The sequence below is a fragment of the Calypte anna genome, chromosome 5A (assembly GCF_003957555.1).
Source record: "Calypte anna isolate BGI_N300 chromosome 5A, bCalAnn1_v1.p, whole genome shotgun sequence".
Lineage (NCBI taxonomy): Eukaryota > Metazoa > Chordata > Aves > Apodiformes > Trochilidae > Calypte > Calypte anna.
Genome location: NC_044251.1, coordinates 5,570,747 through 5,590,444, shown reverse-complemented (window position 1 = coordinate 5,590,444; position 19,698 = coordinate 5,570,747). Strand labels below are relative to the sequence as shown.

The window sequence follows — 19,698 nt, the reverse complement described above, 5'->3', positions numbered from 1 at the left end:
ATCTTGCACAGCAAAAGTCCCCAACCTGAAAGGAATTCAAACTTTTTGACCAATCAATTCTTTATCACACCTCATGCTCAAATCTGAACTAAGGCACAGGATTATCTTCTCTCCTCCCCATAGTTCTGTTATATAACACACTTGTTCTCCTCTCTCTCTTTTCATCACCACTCTGTCTCACTCTCCTGAAGATGTTTCTTTATAAGGGGAGAACAGAAGAAAAATCCTACTGAAAAGTACACATTTAAAGTATATTTTGTTTATTTACAAATATGTGCAACAGTATGCTCATAAAGCATCCTACCTATATTCTGTCAGACACATGCAATTTTTACTTCTTCCAATCCTGCCTTTATCTATGCACTAGAGAAACATCTGGTAATAAAACTTATTTTAATTCTCACGCTCTAAGGGGTAAAAAACACAGCAGTTTTGTACTACGAGGTAACATTTTGCCTGAATATCTGCTGTAACAAGCTCACAAACCCAACAAAAATGGAGCAAGACATCCAATGAGACACAGGTAACAGCTTATTCTTTTTTAAATCTCCAACAGTAATTATTTTTCAATTGCCTGATCCACAGAATTTAAGTTCTGATGGTACAGTGGACATGGCTCCACTGCCACATGCACAGAAGCCCTTTTACTTTCTCAACAGAACTGGTAAATTTGGTGACTCAGCTATTAAACCCACATTCTGTATTTTAGACAGATGGTATGTAAGTTGTATTAGTGTTCTTTAACTACTCCAGGAGAATCAACTTGGACTAAGATCCAGCAGAGGAAAGAAGTAACACAGACATTTGTTACACTGTTCACTTCCAAAGTCAATCAAAAAAGAAACACAGGTCTATCAAAAAAGAAACATTTTGGACTTGGTACCTGGATTGCGGAACATCACTGGCTGCACACTGGGCTGGGCACCTGCAGGTCGAAATTGTTGCAGAGGGACAAGCTGAATGATTTGCCCACTAGGATGTCTGAAGAGGTTCATAGCACCAGGACTCCTGACAGGCTGCAGGACCATCCTCTGCCTGGGAACAAGGGGTGCGGTGTTCAGCGGCCGCAAAGCAGGAGACGTCTGCTGCACCGGGATCAGCAGCAACCGAGGTCCCACACGTTTGTCTGCTCCAGGAGATACCTTCTGGGGACTCTTACTTAGAGCTTGTGGAAGAGCATCTTCTGAAACATTTTAAAAATTGGATAAAAATCATCTTAAAACAACAGCCTATAGAACAGGCTTAATGAAATAAGCACAAATGTTTTGGAAACACCCAGATTTCTTGAAACTTGTTTCAAGCCTTTTTTTTTTGTTTTTGTTTTCATTCACAGAACCCACATAGAACAAACCAGATCAAAACAGTCTTTTAAATGCAGTTCTTAGAAGACTTCCATGTTAATGAGTTAATTCCAAACCTACTTCTTGGACTCTGACAGTAAAATTCTAGCAGTCGTAACTGTAACTGTGCTATACTTTTCTCTGGGGCAAGAAAAGATGAGCAACTTCTAACTCATTACATAGCAGTCACTGACCAGATAACCTACATTTTTTCCTCCTCTACCAACACAGGCTAGAAAAAATCCCAAGCAACTTAAGAGATTACATTCCTTATTCTATTTTGTAAAGAAGGGTCAGCCAGTGAATCTATATTTAAATGGGGTTGTACAGTTGCAGCCCAAGTTCCAGCAATGAGAAGGCAGAATGAAAAAAGGCAGTGTTTGTTGTAGTAAAAGCCCAAAGCACCTAAGCCTTACCTTTTCTTGCATTCAGTGAAGGAGTATTAACTCCCGATATTATAACTGGAGCTGAAACAGCAGAGGAAGTTGGTGTGGTCACTACAGATGTAGTCATTGCTGTTGTTGCTAGTACAACCGTAGAAGTGGGTGTAGTGACAACAGGACAAGTAACAGTCGGTGATATTACTACAGTGTTAGGGAATGAGGAGGTTGCTACTGGTGCAACAATCCCTGTTGATTTGCTTATGTTCACAGTGGCAGCTGGAGTGGTGGATGAGGGAGTGGTAGAGGTGTTGATTCCGGGTGTTGCCGGAGCAGCTGCAACTGTAATTGCAGAAGGAGAACAGTCAGGTTCATTAGCTTTTGTCTGGATGGGAGAGGTCACAGTAGATGCTGTCACAGCAGTACTTTCTAGAGTAGCTGGAGAAGTGGTGGTGGCTGCAGTCACCACAGGCGAGAGAGTGCATTGAGCTGGAGATGGCCTTGAGGGAACCATGGGAGCAACCACCATGATAGGGCTAGGCTTGATACTGAGCTTCTGTGGCCCTGAGAGGGGCTGCTGGCGTGTGCTTGCTCCAGGAATCTTCTGCTGGAGAGCTCCAGCCTTGTTCATCACGAACTGCGCGAACATCCCACCGGGTGAGGGTCGGGCAGCTGCAAATAGAAACTTGCAGGTCAAAATTTTAATAGATTCCCTCTTTGCCTTTTTACAGGTGCTACAATTGTTAATTTCAGCATGAATCTGAACCTCCGTTTTCTTTTTACCTTGTAACTAAATTGAAACCCTTGTGGCAGTTCTGAACATGCCTCACACACTAGAAATGTGTCTGCTTTATTCCGTTTCTTTAGCTTTTTGTTGCATTTCTTCCTGGCCACACAAAAGACTCTGGTCTTGCAGGGTTTCCTTTACCATGAAACTATGAACAAACAATTCCAATTATAGTACAGAAAAAACAAACACTTGAGTGAAATAATGGGTTCAAACTATTTTCTAAACATCAAATTCTTCCTGTAACTGCTTCTATGAGGTTTCATTTTTCCAACTGCTTCTTGGTTTTAATCCCCCGTCTACTGCATCCACATCTTAAACAGTCATGAGGGAAGGTGGCAGGAGGGAGGTACAGTTTGCCATATCCTTTCTCATTGCAGTGACATTCATGCAGTGACTGAATACAGAGGACTGAATCAGACAAATTTTAACCAGTGAGAAGTAATCACTATTGGAAAGACCCTTTCCAGTGGATCTTGGCGCACCAGTGGATCAAAATGCTGCATTTAGGTCACTCCAGATGCCCGCAGCTGAGTGCAACAGCACAGACTCCAGAGCAAGGTCAACTTAAATACTGTGGTTAATTAATGTATATAGTGTTTTTAACACAGAATATACCAGAACGCTTAAGTCATATACGCAACAATCACTTCACCGATCAATGAAATGCAGCCACCTCTTTAATGTTGCATAAACACACAGAAAAGGAAGTTTTATTACAGGATGAGAAAAACAATGCACGGGTTTACATGGCAATGAGAATTCAGGCAGAAAGAAACAAAATCAATCAGAAGTTAAAAGTTTTGCCAGGACACAGGTAACATCCTTTTCTCGTATAAAGCTTCTTCAGATCTTTTTTTAAAGTAACAGTTAAAGGCAACTTCCTCCTCTCTTGCCATGCTGGGATAACCACTACCAACTCAGACACATGTACCACATGCTTCTTCCAATACTATTGGAAGTGCTATGTCCAACCCTGTTTAGCTTGTGAAATCCAATGAGACTGCAGGCTGGTGTGGTTATTGGCTGCACACCTCTGCTAATCCAGATTTGGACCATCTTGTCTTTCACTGCTCCTTATCCCATCTTTGGTGGTGACAAGAATTCCAATTATAAGTGCAACCTCATTCAGAAAAACTGGCACCGGAGAACCAGAGATTAAAGTAAAGCCTCACTCATTTTAAGTTAAGTTGATGTTTGATGAAAAGCAATTCAAATCATTATGAGGAAACTTGCAAAACAAAAAAATCTCCACATTCAACATCCAGCGTGACTCCATCCATTCTTTCATTGTCTCTTGCCTAGTAGCATTAGTAAAGTGACTAACAGTTAACATCTGTAATCTTATTCTGAAGTCAAAATAAAATTTTCTGCTTTAAAGAGGTTATTCATTGCAGAAGCAGTTTAGGTAGGCAACGCAGCCAAAGGCAACACATACAGTTGCACTGAAATCAACAGCAATGCTGTACACTTGCTTTTTACTTCAGCTTCAGGCAATTTAAAACACAGTAATAAGTTCCAACCTACCTATCTGTCTCTGTGCTGGGACATGGGTTTTCAGTCTCCTCACAGTGGGGGTTGAAGTAGTGCTGGTGGAAGATGTAGTTTTGGGAGATGATGATGTGGGCACCTGGACTGATGTTGTCTCAGAAGCAGCTGCTTTACCTTGGGATGCTACCTTGGAGATCACAGTACTGAGGGCTGAGATAGGAAGTACTGTGGGTCGTAGCCTGCCTGTGATATAAGCTGCTAGCCGATTGGCAGGATGTAATGCCCCCATCTGTCCCAAAAGCAGTTTGGCCTGAGGATACCTTTTATCATTAACCTGAAAAAAGTGGAAAAGGGAAATTTTGTGAAAAGAATGCTAACTCACTGCCTCTGGAGAGGCGTTTCATTCTATGGGACTTCCAAGTGTCCTTTTTAAAAAAAAACACATTGCAATTCAGAATGGGAATCCCTAATTTCCTTACTGTCCAGGAGAACTTCAAACAACTCTTGTGATGTCTTTATAATACAGATTTAGATGCTACTCTGACTCAAATAGAGCCACGGAGTCAAAAAGAGCATGTGAAATCACTGAAATTAGATAATCTGAGTGAAGCTAGCACTTACTTTTCCTGCCCCTCATCTATGCTACAGTTCCAAATAAAAATGGGTTCCCAAATCTGAGGACAATTTTGGATGAAATTCTGAGACCTAATTAACACCTAGTGTAACAGAAGAATACTTATGTCATGTACATTGGGACAAAACTCTAAAGAGCTTGTGGAAGCTTTACTAGCTCTTTTTTCTTACCCATAGTATAATGCAATACTGTAATTAAGTTATGATGAACTGACCATATTCAGAATTGTAGTGGTAACTGCACAGGAGAGAAGAACATTCTTCTGGAATGTCAGGCTTTATGTAATAGGAAGTTTTGGTAGTGCTGTGTTTTATTTTCAGGTTGTTGGGTAACACCTTCTAGAAGCCAAATCTATTATACACACTACTAAATATGGTACTGACTTTTTATTGATCAACTTTGAGTAACAAAGAAATCTTCCCCCTACATTTTTTCTCTCCGCTAGCTTCTTTTTTTGAAGGTGCCGTATCTGCAAAGCACCATGAAAATAAATCTTACTATTTTGTAATTCAGACTTCTCTGGAAGTGTTGCTACTATAACCACAAATAACTTTGATTGCAAAAGACCTTCCTCCTAATCCCACAGGTCCTACCACCACTTTGTAGAATCAAATAGGCAGCATGAATCTGCAGGGAAAGGACCCACTTTGAACGCAGAATTATAAAGTCTCTTGATGAACAACATATATTCTGCAAAAAGGATGCAGGGTGTTAATGAAGATTAATAATAAGCTGCAGCAAAAGCCATTAAATATCTAATAGAAGTTTCACTTTTAAAGTTTTGTCCCAGTGTAAACTTCCTCAGAAAATATTCTTTTTGTGTCCCCTAAAAGCCATTCATTTAGAAGTATTATCTGTCAAATTCATCTGCAATGAGTTTTCCAAAGTGCCAAAAAGATCTTGGGAGACATTCTGTACTTGGGCCACCAAGACCCAGATGGCCAAAAAGATCAGCTAGCCCATCAGATTTCTCATTACTGAGTCAATCTTGACAGAGAGAAGCAGGAATGCCACTAGACACCAAGATCCTTCTCTGGATAGGCCAAAGACTAGGTAGACAAATTAAAGCGTGTTCTCCCCTTCAAGGAATTCTGGGCTACTGGATGAAACTGCATCTAATCTCCACAGCAAAGGCAGAGGAACCCACCTGAATCAAGCCTGAGGGGCTGATATTAGCTTTGTGTTTGTAGACAACCAGCTTTCCTGCAGGAGAAATCCCTGCATAAAAAGGCAAACCTTTGCCTCCATGCAGCTTCTCCCGCAGTTTGTCCAATCTGTCTGCCCGCAAGAACTTTAGGTTTTCTGGGGTTGTGTGTGATGGTCCTGATGGTACTCCACTATCAGGAGTCTCCAAGTCAGCTATCTCAGGCTTCTCATCCTTGCCTTGGTAGGAGGGCACTGAAATTTTCACTCTGGAGGAGTAGACAGGAGGTTGATTCTCATCCTGGGCCTTGTGTTCCGAAGCCAATTCAAAAACGAAGCTACCAACTTTGAGGCACTGTGGCACTTTACTGTTGATATGCTGTGACAGGATGGTCAAGATCTTACTGTTATCTTCCTCCCAGCTCTGGTCAGGAATAATCTCGATAAGTTTGGTTGGTTCAGCTGGAGTGGTGTGATGAACATAGGAGCTGGAGGATGAATCCCCCTCGCTACGGGAAGAACACCAGCTTTTCTCTGAGAAAGAATTGAAATAGGTTTCTGCAATACTATGGCATTTTAATCACCTGGATATTCAAACAGTTTATTCTGCCCACATCTCCACCCTTCTCTCAGCTTCTTTAACAACAAGTTAAAGAACTGTTCAAAAGCATCACTTCCCCTCGCAGAGCTTCGAAAGCAAGCAACAACTCACTGCAAAACTATGGTAACTGGATCTCAGAGTTTCATTCCCTGCAGCCATACCATCTCAGGTTGTATCCCATTGCATCACAAGCTAAACAAAGCTGGGTTGTTCCAGTACACAGGTGAGAAAGACCTCTGAACAACAACAACAACAACATGCAGCAGGAAGCATCACTGGTTATTCAAGAGATGGCACTTCTCTTGAAGACAGAAAAGGACCAGTGTCCTACAATGGCACAAGGGGCAAACATGCCACCAGCAGAACTCTTTTGAAGATTTACAACAGAAGCATGACCTTTAGTTGTTATTAGAGATCCAAAGCCACTTTTTCCAAAACTGTAAGGATGTTTACCCCTGTGTCCTGGCCATTTCAATTTCACCTACCAATTCATGTGCATTTTCAACTAGTTGTATTATTTTTTCCATTCAAACCCTTAAATGTAAAGTGTGCTGTTTGTACACATTAAACAATGAAATAAAAAAATCATCTCAAAAAGGCAGCTATATTCCATTAATGTATGATACAATGCCTCTACCATGTCTCATTTTAAAGTTCATAACATGAATCAGGCCACTGCAAGCTGAAGGAAACCACAGATGTCTAGTTATGAACTAGAAATCAAGCCCAGTACATATAATGTAACAAAACTTCAATCTTTCAACTTGAACTAAGAGAATTCAGCATCAAACAGCTCCAAATGAAGTACAGGCGCTTCCTTATCCCACACAGTTCTAGAGTGGAGAACTTGAGGATCCCATCCTCATAGTACCACTTGGATATTTATTTTATAATTTTTATGTATAAATATATATATTTATTTATAATCCTTCAGTAATTACAAACTAAAAGTAAGACAAAAAAGGATGGAAAGAAAACCAAGACAAACCATGAACAGTGATCTCCATTCCTGACCAGGCATCTAATTATCACTCTTCAAGACAAGTCTGCTGTGCAGTATGATCTTTACTTGCTAAACAAGCTACAATAATGGTAATTTTAACCTTAGAGCAACAGCAGTTACTGGATATTTAGCCTGATGTATCTCCCACATGGCACACACACAGCTGCTTAAGAAAACAGGAAACTGTAAGCACATCATAAGATTTTTATTGACAATTGTAATAACACCCCAGAAAATGGACCTTTGTTTCATCAATAGATGCACCTTGTCAAAAAAATAAAGCTACAAGAAAAAGACCCACAGAAATGTGGTACTACCAAGAGGTTGAATTATACTCAACACTTGGCTCTTACCTCCTGATTTATCTGTTTCTTTGTCTGTCTCACAGGTTGCTTTCTCAGGACACTGAAGCTCTGGTTCATGCTCCTGTGGGAGGAAAGAAGTTCAAGTACTCTTGCTATCTCTTTCACACTAAAATCAGATCACAAAAAACTAGTCCACCATACTGTCACTCCAAATCATAAAGCATCCCAACTTTAACAATGTTATATTTTTTATCATAAATTAGCTTTTTTAACAATGAAAACTTAAGCCTTACAAGATTATGCACCTGGCAGCCAGAAACTTCCAGAGACAAGAATTTCTATCACAATTATATAACAATTCTACCAGCACTGACTGCTAGGCAATTTAAACCCCAAGCTCCACAGCCCTATCACCACCAAATGTAAGTCAAGCTGTCATGTTGTGTAACAGTTTCTGGGAAAAAAATTACTTCAACATTTTCAACATTTCTGCCTGTTCTATGATACATGCTAGCTACAGGGTGAGATCTTACCTTTATATTAGAGCTCTGTGCCTCACTTTTTTCTTTTTTTTGCTTTTTCCTCTCTCTCTTGCATTCATATTCCCGGACCCGTGCACAAGTCATCATACTCTCAAAGTACAAGTATACAGGATCTTTGTCCTCCTCTCGAACCTATAAAAAAAAAAAACAAAAAACCCAAAACAACCACATTTTAGACTCATGACACACATTAAATTCGTAGCCCATCATTCAGATTCATAATATATTAGATTAATGGAACAGTCAGACTTTTTAAAAGCACTTCAATATTAATACTTCAATAGTAAGATGTCAAAAAGAAAAATCTAGGAATTAAAGTGGAACCTCCCCTCTTTAGTATCACATAGCCCACAGTCTGCCTCTTGCTTCCAGATTACATATTCAGGGTGGGGGGGACACCATCACCCCCAAAACCCAAAGCCATTCAGATATTCTTCTAAGTAAGGGAACAAGCCCTAAGTGTCAAGCATTGTTTAACATTATCTAGTATACATTAAATAGCAACTCTGGTATGTCTGTTCTTCAGACATAACCAGGCTGAACTCTGCCTTTCTTCCTGTACTGCTGCAGTTGTGATTTTTAGTGAGGAGAGAAGTAAATGCAGATTCTTCCAATATTGGCAGTGAAATGTCAAACTAGAACAAAAAGACTCCAGAATTACAGTGAACACCGTAAGTCTGTATCCCAATTTTTTTGCAAGTAAATCATAGAAGCTATATATGCAGCTTATAATTTACAGGAGCAGCAATAATTTTGCCAGAAATAGCAAATATTGCTGCATTTTTTATAATTATGCTATTAGTGAATCATAAGCAACTTTCACCACCTGCATATTGCTACAGTAAATTCTCAACAGAATACAAGTGTAGCTAAAGAGTTATATGATACACAGTCAATTCATTCCAGTGGTCCAGAATAGGGGATTTTGGCAGCTTAGCTTTCAATAAAAAGAAAAGAAATCAAAACAAAACAGCCCATATCTCTCTTTCTTACCACTGGATTTGGTTTAGGAGTATACACTCTGCTTGGTTTCACTCCACTGGATGATCTGTGCTTACTAGAAAGCACAGCTTCAGGGTTGGTCAGTACTGAAGATTTAACTGGTTCAATAACAGATGGTGTTGGGATGTAAATTGGCTCTGGATCTACTTCACCTTCAACTTTCACCCACAGTGGACAACTCCTGATGGGCTGTTCTGGCTCTGAGTCACAGATAGCTGAGAAAAAGAGGGGGGGGGAAAGCTGAGACAACTTATTTATGATACCATCTAACACAGTAGTAACAAAAAAAAAAAAAGCAATAAATTTCTACCAATTTGGTTTTCTGAGCATAGCCAGATCTGCAACTACTGTAAATCACTGTATTTCCACTAAAGTCAACAAACTATGCAGCCATTTACAGCAACGGAAAACACAACTCTACATAATCACACGATAAGAGGGAAAGAAAACTGCATTATGACAGTGCAGATTACCAACAGTGATAGCAGCAATCATATCCTTAGGCTTAAAAGATATTTGGAGAGTTGAGCAAAAGTTTGAATTATCAAAAAAGAAACTCCATCTATTTGTTCACAATAAACAACTAAGCAATGCCCAAAATGGTGAAAAAAATTAAAAAAAAAAAAAAAAAAAGGTTACACAAAACCAAATGTTGCAGACGTATCTTGGAATTCACTTCCAGTTTCTAGATTTAGAAGTGGCATTAGTACTACATCCTATAAGAAATGCCCTCTAAGATAAGTAGTTTCTGCAAAGAATTAAAAAAAGAAAAAAAAAGGGAAAAAGGGAAAAAAGGGAAAAAAGGGAAAAAAGGGAAAAAGGGAAAAAGGGAAAAAGGGAAAAAAGGGAAAAAGGGAAAAAAGGGGAAAAAAGGGGAAAAAGGGAAAAAAGGGAAAAAAGGGAAAAAAGGGAAAAAAGGGAAAAAAAGGGAAAAAAGGGAAAAAAGGGAAAAAAGGGAAAAAAGGGAAAAAAGGAAAAAAGGAAAAAAAGGAAAAAAGGAATAAAGGGAAAAAAGGAAAAAAAGGAAAAAAAGGAAAAAAGGAAAAAAGGAAAAAAAGGAAAAAAGGAAAAAAGGAAAAAGGAAAAAAGGAAAAAAGGAAAAAAGGAAAAAAAGGAAAAAAGGAAAAAAAGGAAAAAGGAAAAAAGGAAAAAAGAAAAAAGGAAAAAAGGAAAAAAGAAAAAAAGAAAAAAAAAGAAAAAAAAGAAAAAAAAAAGAAAAAAAGAAAAAAAGAAAAAAAGAAAAAAAGAAAAAAGAAAAAAGAAAAAAGAAAAAAGAAAAAAAGAAAAAAGAAAAAAAGAAAAAGAAAAAGAAAAAAAGGAAAAAAGACAAAAAGAAAAAGAAGAAAAGAAGAAAAAGAAAAAAGGAAAAAAGGAAAAAAGGAAAAAAGGAAAAAAGGAAAAAGGAAAAAAGGAAAAAAGGAAAAAGGAAAAAAGGAAAAAAGGAAAAAAGGAAAAAAAGGAAAAAAGGAAAAAAGGAAAAAAGGAAAAAAGGAAAAAAGGAAAAAAAAGGAAAAAAAGGAAAAAAAGGAAAAAGGAAAAAGGAAAAAAAGGAAAAAAAGGAAAAAAGGAAAAAAAGGAAAAAAAGGAAAAAAAGGAAAAAAAGGAAAAAAAGGAAAAAAGGAAAAAGGAAAAAGGAAAAAAAGGAAAAAAGGAAAAAAGAAAAAAGGGAAAAAAGGAAAAAAGGAAAAAAAGGAAAAAAAAGTGCTAGTCCAACCAAATGTTGCAGATATATCTTGAAATTCACGTCCAGTTACTGGATTTAGAAGTGGCATTAGTACTAAATCCTATAAGAAATGCCCTCTAAGATAAGTTTCTGCAAAACTGCAAATCACTTTTGTCCATCAATACTCACTGTATTCCACCCTTTTTCTCTTCTTCTTATCTTTCAGCTTCAACTCATCTTCCTCCCCATCACCCTCTTCTTCCAAATCTTCGTCCTCCTGCTGCTCCCCTTGTGCTCCACAGAACAAAAGATTTCCACGTACAGCCTTTTTCATTATTTTCTTATGTTTTGATCCTCCCTTCACCAGCAACACTTTTCTCTTCAAGCAGGTACAACCAAACATACAGTCGGGCCTGCGACAGTGGGTGGGCTGACGTTTCTCCAGCAAAAGGCTGGCGCACACACAGCCCAGACGACAGAAATCATTGTTGCAAGGAGGTGCTCGTCGTCTTATTATTTTGTGGATAGGCTTGGTTTTGAGAGAAGCCTAAAAACAATTTTAAACAAGCAGACACTTCAATTTTTTGTATGAATAAAATTTAGTACGAATACATTTTAGTAAGATCAAATTAAGCATGTGGAAAATTGCTATTCATTCATATATTCATAACCCCTCTGACTACATGGTTTACATACGAAAAAAATTGTCATTTATACCAAGGAAAACAGAACAGCGGAGACAGGGGGTTAGGGTTAGGGTCATCTAAAGTCTTCTAAGAAGCAGTTTGAGAGAGTTATGGCATCTCACTAACAAGTAGGATGTGAAAAAAGTAAAAGAGGTTATCATGTGACAACTAAGTTATGTGACCAAGATTTATTTGCAGCTAGATCAACTGAAAGAAAGGCTGGCAAATAGTAAGGAAAAGCAGCTAACAAATAGCTGGTATTTATATAATATAACATAATATATTATAATAATATATGATATATAGTATAATAGTATTAACTAGAATTTTAGTGATGAAAATTTGAGAACTCATTGATTATAATTACCGATGAGCATCTCAACATATTATTACCACAATTTAGTTTTTTCAGTGTTAAGCCAGCACTTAGCAACTTTCACTGCAAACACCACACCACAAAGGAACGTCCTACTTTGTCATGTAGCAGCTTCAATCCCACTTTCTACACCTCTATGCAAAATCAGTAAGTGCAAAGATTTGAAAAAGCAAAACTACAGAAAGGAAGGAAACTATTTCAGATAGTACCTGAGCTGTTAGCAGGGTTGCCAGAGAGATGTCTGCTCGTTCTTCCGTAATATAAGTCCGTGGTTTCCCATCCCAGAGAGCACAGTCTTCCAAGTCCATCAGCTTCACATGAGATTTGGACAAACCTGGTGGACGTGCTGCTTGTTGCTGTTGTGGTGCCTGACGCAAACTGATCTGTTTGGGAAGGATGCTTTCATCCAGGGCTGGCACAACGAAACTATTTGCCTGATTAGCAGAGCTGCTGTTTGAGACAGACTTAGCAGCCCTTTCCCCTGATGCTGCAAAGTTGTGTTTCTGCTTTGCAGCAATAGGTGAAGGAAGTATAGGCTTGTAAGATGACTTTGCTCTGCTGTGTGTAGCTGTCTGTTTGTTTGGAGTCTTTGTCTTTCTGGAGGTAGATGACAGAGGAACAGGCTTGAACATAGAAGATGTAGATGGAATTATGGTGGACTGTTTCTTTAGAACACTGTCAAGTGTTCTCACATAGCTAGTGCTCTTAGTGGGAAGCTGATATACCACAGGAGAAGTGGGAGTGCTAGAAGAGAATTCCATACTAGTTTCCATCAACTTCCCTTCATTTTCCAGGTACTCATCCAGCTTGTCACTACAGAATGCAGAACGATTCTTCAAGGAACCTTCTGAACTGCCACCTAAACAAGTAAAGAGCACCTTAAGTAGCTCCTGAGAAAACATACTGACAAATCTTAAAATAAGTCATACAGAACATGTAACTACCTCACTAAACATATACAAGTATTTTTGATCAGTATAACATGGGTTTGCCAAATATAATCCAGTCTGAGACATAACCAGCTGTCTGAACAACTGTTTCTGTGGAGATTTAACATCTGTATTTGGCTCACAAACACAGAAAGGAAGTTCCACAGAAGCACTACCTGTTGAAGTGTTACACTGTCCTCAACATCCAGACAACCCAGTGTACCACAAGATGTCTAGAACATCCCAATGTAACGTTGTGCAGAAGAGCAGAAGGTACAATACAAATATTAAATATAAAGTAAAATATGGCAAATAGTCAAATATCCATTTCTACCTAAAGAAAAACAAACTAATCAAATATGTAAGGAATATCTACTCTAACCAGTTAAAAATACACTGATATAAAAGAAAGTTACTGTAGTTCACTAGGGCCTGTGGGGCAAAAGAATTCTGAAATCACCATACTTCCAAGTAAACTCAAACCTGACAAGCAAACCCAAAACTATTATAGCTTTGATCTTCACTCAAGACTTCTGTCTGAAACAGAATACATTTTACTGAGCATAAAATTCCTCTCCTCCCTCATAAGCCTCCATTCTGACCATGGAAGCAGTGCCAAAAAATTCTTCATTCATGACAGTTTTGATAAAAAAAAAAAATCTCTCATTAAGACACACAATAATCAAACTGCACACGTATAGAAGGTAAAGAAAAAGGTCATGTGTGGGAAGTATGTACACTGATCTCTTTTCCATTATTTTTTTACCTTCATTTCTAGAAGCACCATGAAGCTTCCCACGCCAGCCTTTTATTTTTGTGAAATCATTTGTCTTTCCTGTCCTGGAAACAAAAGGAAATCCTGTATCTGGAAAAGAAGAAAGTTATCCTCAATTTATGACCCAAGCTTGATTGTATTAATGTCCTAGCAAACTCTGCTTACTCCTTTTCAGGGAGAGATAAACAGGAGGAATAAAGAGACCTGATCCTTAGACAGGTGGGTTTATTTGTTTTATTGGGTTTTTTGATGTGAACAGAATACTTAAAAGTCAAGCTGCCCGTAGAGTTCTGCTCTCTGGCCTTGCATTTACCATTCAATATAGAAGATGCCTTCTCCTGTATTTTCAGTTTTAGTCTCTCACCAAGCAAAGTCATTTGAGTCTTTGCCCTCAGTTGAGAAAATAATTTCTACAGGACCTGGAGAAACTTCATTTAACATTTGCTGTTCTGTTCAATTCAATTGGGTATCAATTTAGGGTAGAGACAGTGAATAATGACAAAAGGCTAACAGCAACACCTCTGTCAAATTATCCATCAGCTCTGGGAGTTCAGCTGGAATGTCAAAATACTAATAGGGATCTGTGTAACTGTTTTACATACTGCTACACCAGAAATAACTGAATTTCACACTGAACTGAGGTCTTCTGAATTCTTGTAATGTAAACAAAGCCAACATACATTGGCCTCTTCATCAGCTCCCAAAAGCAGCAGATGAAAAATGACACAATAATTAGAATGTTGAAGTATAAGAAAGAAAAGTTTGAGAAAGATAAGCACCCTTATACTTTGTCCAACCGGTTTATTATTAAAAACCATATTTACCAACACTAACTGAATCACAGTAACATTACAATGAGAAATGCACTTGTGTGCATACCACGTAAGTTTTTAAAATGCACAACTGGTCAGCACTTTTATCATAAATAATTATTATTAAGTTATGAAGTGGCAACTCAAGCTCATTTTATTGAAAGTTCTGCTACTTAGCTCTATGGAGTTAGCAGTTTTCAGTTGGCACATGAGCAACAGAGAAATGTAGATTGCTTAGGCTTTTTCTAAGCCATCTGAGAGTAGTTAATGTGTACATCCACATTTAGAAAATCTAGGACAAACAGACAAAACATGCCCGTATGAAATAACCTAGGCAGGTACTATTACTTGATCACAACCACCAGAAAAATGGAAGCTTAAGACAATTTGGCCAGAATTACTCAGGAGTCCTTGACCGGTAACCCCATAGTGATTTATGAAAGTTCTCACCTTTTGTTATGTTAATACTGCTGTAATCTCTTTAAGATAACAAGTTCAATTAAACAGCCATTGCCTCCTGATAAAAAAGGTCACTGATAAAAAAAGATAATACTTGTGATTTCAGCAAATTTATGTTCTACCCACCTGGAGAATTGGGATTGGTTCCTGGGTAGTTCCACAAAGAGTAATTTGAGTAGGAAAGAGGAAGCTGCACACCCAAGTACTTCAAGTCAATGCTCATTGTTGGGTCCACAGAATTCAACTTCAGTCCCACTACAATAGGCAAGCATCAGTAAATGTCTCAATAAAGCAAGATGTTAGGGGGAAAAAAGTTAAGATAGTCACTAAAAAATAAACCAGTGAGCTACATACAGACTTTTCTAGCATCCACCCAAGATTTTAAGAGACACAAAAAGAGCGTTAGCTCTTTTATAAGTAATGTATAACCATTAACTGCATGGTTACTTATATAGGATTTGCAGCACATATGAATAAAGGAGTAATTTTAGAGAACATGAAAACAAGAAATAATGGAATTACTTCTCATAGTTCTCTTGGATTAAAACTTAAGTTTAGACAGAAATTTATTAACCCAAGTTCTGGTGGTGTTGTTTACTGCCACTAAGGTTTTGTTAATTTACTTAAGTTAGCACTGTTTACACTCTGGGAAGCTATTAAGTTACTAACTGCAACTCTGACACTTCCTATCAGGACATAAACCAGTGGTTCTTAGACATCGCCTTCTGTACTGAAACCTACTGTTTATCATGGACATACAGCAGACACTTCACTTTCAAAGATTAAAAAGAGATAAGAGCAAAACACAGTTTTGAGTAAGTACATGTGCATGTTTAAAAAAAATTATATAAATAAAGTTGCAGTCAAACAATGCTCTCAGGACTAGTTCAGTCAGCAATAAATTTTTTTTGGGGGGGGGTAGGAAAGAGGAAAGAAATTGGCTATTAGAAAGACTTTTCTCAGTCACCAGAGGTATCTTTATGGCAAAACAAACTGAGAACAGAAATGCTGAGAACAAGCTAGTAAATCTGCTTCACTACCTTTTTCAGAAAATACTGTTAGACAGAATAACAGCCATGGGAGGGGAAAACTGCATTTAGACATCCCTGACACAACTGTCAATACAAGAAGATACAATTTGGCTGGAGATAGATTATCAGATTATCTTGTTTTATTCCCATCACATTCAGGACAGAGCTTTAAAAGCTCATGACTCCGCTTCTTATGACCACTCTGCAAAGGTGGAAGCAAGAAATGTCAGCTCAACACCAGCAAGTGACAAAGGTTTCACTTTAAATGGCTGAGAAAATGCCAGGACACGTCTCATCACACCCAGTGTATAAACCAGTCATGATAATCCATGATTCTTCTCAGCAGAAGTTCTGTGAGGACCCAAAATAACTACTATCAAGTTAGTAGAAGTAAAGATCAGTATTTGGATTCTTGACCCCTACAGCACTACAGATACCTCTTTGAAAAACTCAGGGCCAGGACCTCAAGAGAATGAGGTATGATGCTTCCAAATTCAGATCAATTTCTTCAAAACCTGCTCTAATACCTATCTCAGCTCCATTGGTCTCAGGACCACTATTGCTGAAGACTTTCAACATCAGTAAAAAGAGATTTAAGTTCTGCTGCTGTTATCTTTGATTTTCTTCCACTTGACCTCAGGATACCATTGTATCCAATGAAAGATCACAAGTTGGAAGTACCTTCCTTGGCCCCCTTATGTGCCCAGTGAACCTGAATCAAAGAAATAGGGACTCAAACATAGCAAATGTTTTAGTTAAGTGTTTCTGGATCTTCAGCCCCTCTGCTATCAGGAAATTGCTATTTTCTGTGGATGAGCAAAATCAACTCCATCTTCTCTCTTCAAGGAGTAGCTCATAACAAAACAGGGAGTTTAAAAGCTAAGCATCTTCTCTGCCAGGGGCACACAGAGCCATGCAGCCTGTGCTGCTGTTGGAGATTCAGGATTCATCTTTTGCCTCCTCCACCTCTTCAAGTTTGAACCATGAAAGTGTGGGGGGAAAAAACAAACAAAACAAAACAAAACAACCCAAAAAAAAAAAAAATCCCACAACAACAACCAACAAAAACCATCTTTATTGGCTGACTCAAACTACTTTTAATGTCAGTTAAGAGGAAAACTGGGTCAGATGCTACAGACTGTCTCATTGCCACAAGTGGCAAGAGGGAAAGTGACAGTTTCACACAGATTTCCTGTCATAGTCTTACATACAGACCTGTACCCTGCATTTGGAAAAAACGAAACACACAAAGCCAAAAAAATACACACACAAAAAACCAAAACAAGCCAACAACAACAAAAAACAACACACCAAACACAAAACAACCCAAAAAACAAAACACCAAACGAAAAAACCCAACTAAACAAAAAAACTCCAACAAAACCCAAAACCAAACCTAAACAAAAAACCCAAAATCAGATCCCACGTGTACTGAGCATACACCATACACAGTATCACACCCACTAGGAAATCAGTGTTCTATGATTAAATATACACAACCAGGCACAACAACACATACACTGCCCACTTACCCTCCTGAAGGCTGGGATGTATTACTTGCTTGTGCCTCATGGTCTTCAGCTCTTCCATCAGTTCCTTTTCCAGTGCTTGTATTCTTGCTTGACAATCTACACACACACAGAGAAAAAAAAAGTAAGAACATATTAAGTACATCTACCATGCAAAAAATTACTTAAATTATTCATTTCCCAGTCTGTCTTTACAAATTCCCTTGCTGAAGATAATAACCATTTACAAAATATACAAAAATGTACCTGGATCATTTGTAGTCAGCAAGGGAGCCTGAAGATCCTGTGACTCTTCTCCAGCTCTATCCACAGTGTGAATGTCAAGAGCTTCCTACATACATGAAGAGTCTTGAGTAAGCGTAAAATATCTCAACATGCTAACTTAGATGCAAACTAAGGACACATCACTGAACTATTCAAAAGGTAAGATTGTTTAATGAACAAGTACACATTCTTTACACATAACTCTAGATCCCACTATTTCTCCTCAAGTTGCTAAGAAGTTAAGAAAATGATACAATTAACATGTGGACATTACAGCAGATTTGGAAAGAGGCAATAGATCTCAAAACTCTTTCAAACAAAAGAAAATATACTTTCAGTATATAAATACAAAGGGCTTAAAATGAGACATTTTGAAAGGTTTTGAAACAGTTAAGCTTTACCTTTGATGCAAAGGACACAAAAAGGACTCCATCAACATCTTCAAGATCTGGCTTAACATCTGGAATGATGCTGGAAGGCCCCAGAGAGGTGCTCTTGCTTGTTATGAGAGCTTTCCCTACACCTTTAGGTGGTCGACCAGCCTTGGAAATTTTCAGTTTCCGTGGTCTTCCTCTTTTAGGAATAATTGAGGATAGGGTGTTTGGATCGTTACCAGAGCCCTTCAGGGACAAAGGATTCTTCAGTACACCAGGCCTTTTTCTTCCACAGATGTCTTTAGCTGAGAAGTGACAACTTACTGAGCCCTTGAGATTAAAACTATGTGACTTAGATAGATCCCACTGGGCCTCTCTGATTGAAGGGTATTTTTGTAACATTTTACTCCCAGGAGTTTGTTTTTTAGTAGCCAGTTCCTCTGTTAGAGTGGCTGTGGCTAAGCAAGAGTCTTTGTGATTTTCAAAACACACAGGCAAGGAATCCTGTATTGCACACAAAGGGGATTTTTCCTTCTTGCAGGAAAGCATGGTCTGTGGCAGCTCAGATATCTTCACTGTGCTCTTTGTGACTGCACAAGGTTCCAAATAGACCACAGGCATCTTTCCACTATCCAGTTTTAACATTTTTGCTTTGGCAACACCTGAAGGACTGGTTAACAAACGCTTCCTGGACTTGAATTCTCCATCAATTCCCTCTGTTTCACTGCGGATCATCAGTTGTTTTTGGAGGATGGGATCATCATCATCAGTATTGGAATACTCATCAGTTTCTTCATCTGTGTCTTCCTTTTTTACAGTTACTCCTTGGGTGCAAACACTTGACTCATAGTCATAGTCATCAACTGGTTCCTCTTTAATGACTATATTAAAGTGTCCATTTGGGTCCAATGGGGATGCCACACAGGAACTGCTTTCATAACTGCTGGGATTGGGACTGGAGTGGAAGGGACAAACACAACAAGGGACAAAAGGGACAAAAACAAAACACAGCAATTCAGGATCTTTATCAAATTTCTTCCTTGACCAAAATTCCATCATCTCTCATAATCCTTGGTTGCATATTACAAAAAGCTTCCAAAACACTCCCAAGACACGAGTCTGCTAAATAAGCTGTCACATACAAGCTTATATTTTTAGAAGAAAGCACTCAAAAAAGAATAAAAACCAATCCAACTTCTTATCTGAAGGAGGCAGAACAGTTTCCTTCTGCAGCAATAGCTTGCAGTTTTGCACTTTTTCCTGAGACTCAGCCTGAACACATGCTAAGCTACCACCATGCTTTACATGCTCTGAACTGGCCTTAGTTTGCTGTGTATCTCAAGTCAAAAAAATCTGACCACTGTGCTTGCAAATAAGTGAATGCCTAATCAACTTCAATTCACAGGATTTAATTACAATTTAGTCAATTCATCCTGAAGCCACAAGCAGGTAATACCTAAATTCAGCTGTTGTCCTAATGCTTACAGAATGTTAATATCCTACTGAATTATGCTCCATCTTTCACTAAATTTGAGTATTAAACTAACCAGAATTTGATATGTCATGCATAAG

At 38.3% G+C, this 19,698-nt stretch overlaps 1 protein-coding gene across 1 annotated transcript in view; it reads right to left on the bottom strand.

The window, feature by feature from the left end:
- The window catches only part of MGA (MAX dimerization protein MGA), a 53,895-nt gene that overhangs the window by 16,331 nt on the left and 17,866 nt on the right, over nucleotides 1–19,698 (bottom strand). Inside the window, exons 3-16 of the mRNA XM_030451569.1 lie at nucleotides 18,154–19,081; nucleotides 17,735–17,819; nucleotides 17,492–17,587; nucleotides 15,055–15,183; nucleotides 13,649–13,747; nucleotides 12,163–12,812; nucleotides 11,081–11,438; nucleotides 9,220–9,443; nucleotides 8,218–8,358; nucleotides 7,733–7,805; nucleotides 5,780–6,309; nucleotides 4,035–4,332; nucleotides 1,757–2,392; nucleotides 884–1,183 (exon numbers count right to left, since the gene is read on the bottom strand). Coding sequence (XP_030307429.1) covers nucleotides 884–1,183; nucleotides 1,757–2,392; nucleotides 4,035–4,332; nucleotides 5,780–6,309; nucleotides 7,733–7,805; nucleotides 8,218–8,358; nucleotides 9,220–9,443; nucleotides 11,081–11,438; nucleotides 12,163–12,812; nucleotides 13,649–13,747; nucleotides 15,055–15,183; nucleotides 17,492–17,587; nucleotides 17,735–17,819; nucleotides 18,154–19,081 — 4,547 coding nt within the window. The remainder of the gene's footprint in view (nucleotides 1–883; nucleotides 1,184–1,756; nucleotides 2,393–4,034; nucleotides 4,333–5,779; nucleotides 6,310–7,732; nucleotides 7,806–8,217; nucleotides 8,359–9,219; nucleotides 9,444–11,080; nucleotides 11,439–12,162; nucleotides 12,813–13,648; nucleotides 13,748–15,054; nucleotides 15,184–17,491; nucleotides 17,588–17,734; nucleotides 17,820–18,153; nucleotides 19,082–19,698) is intronic.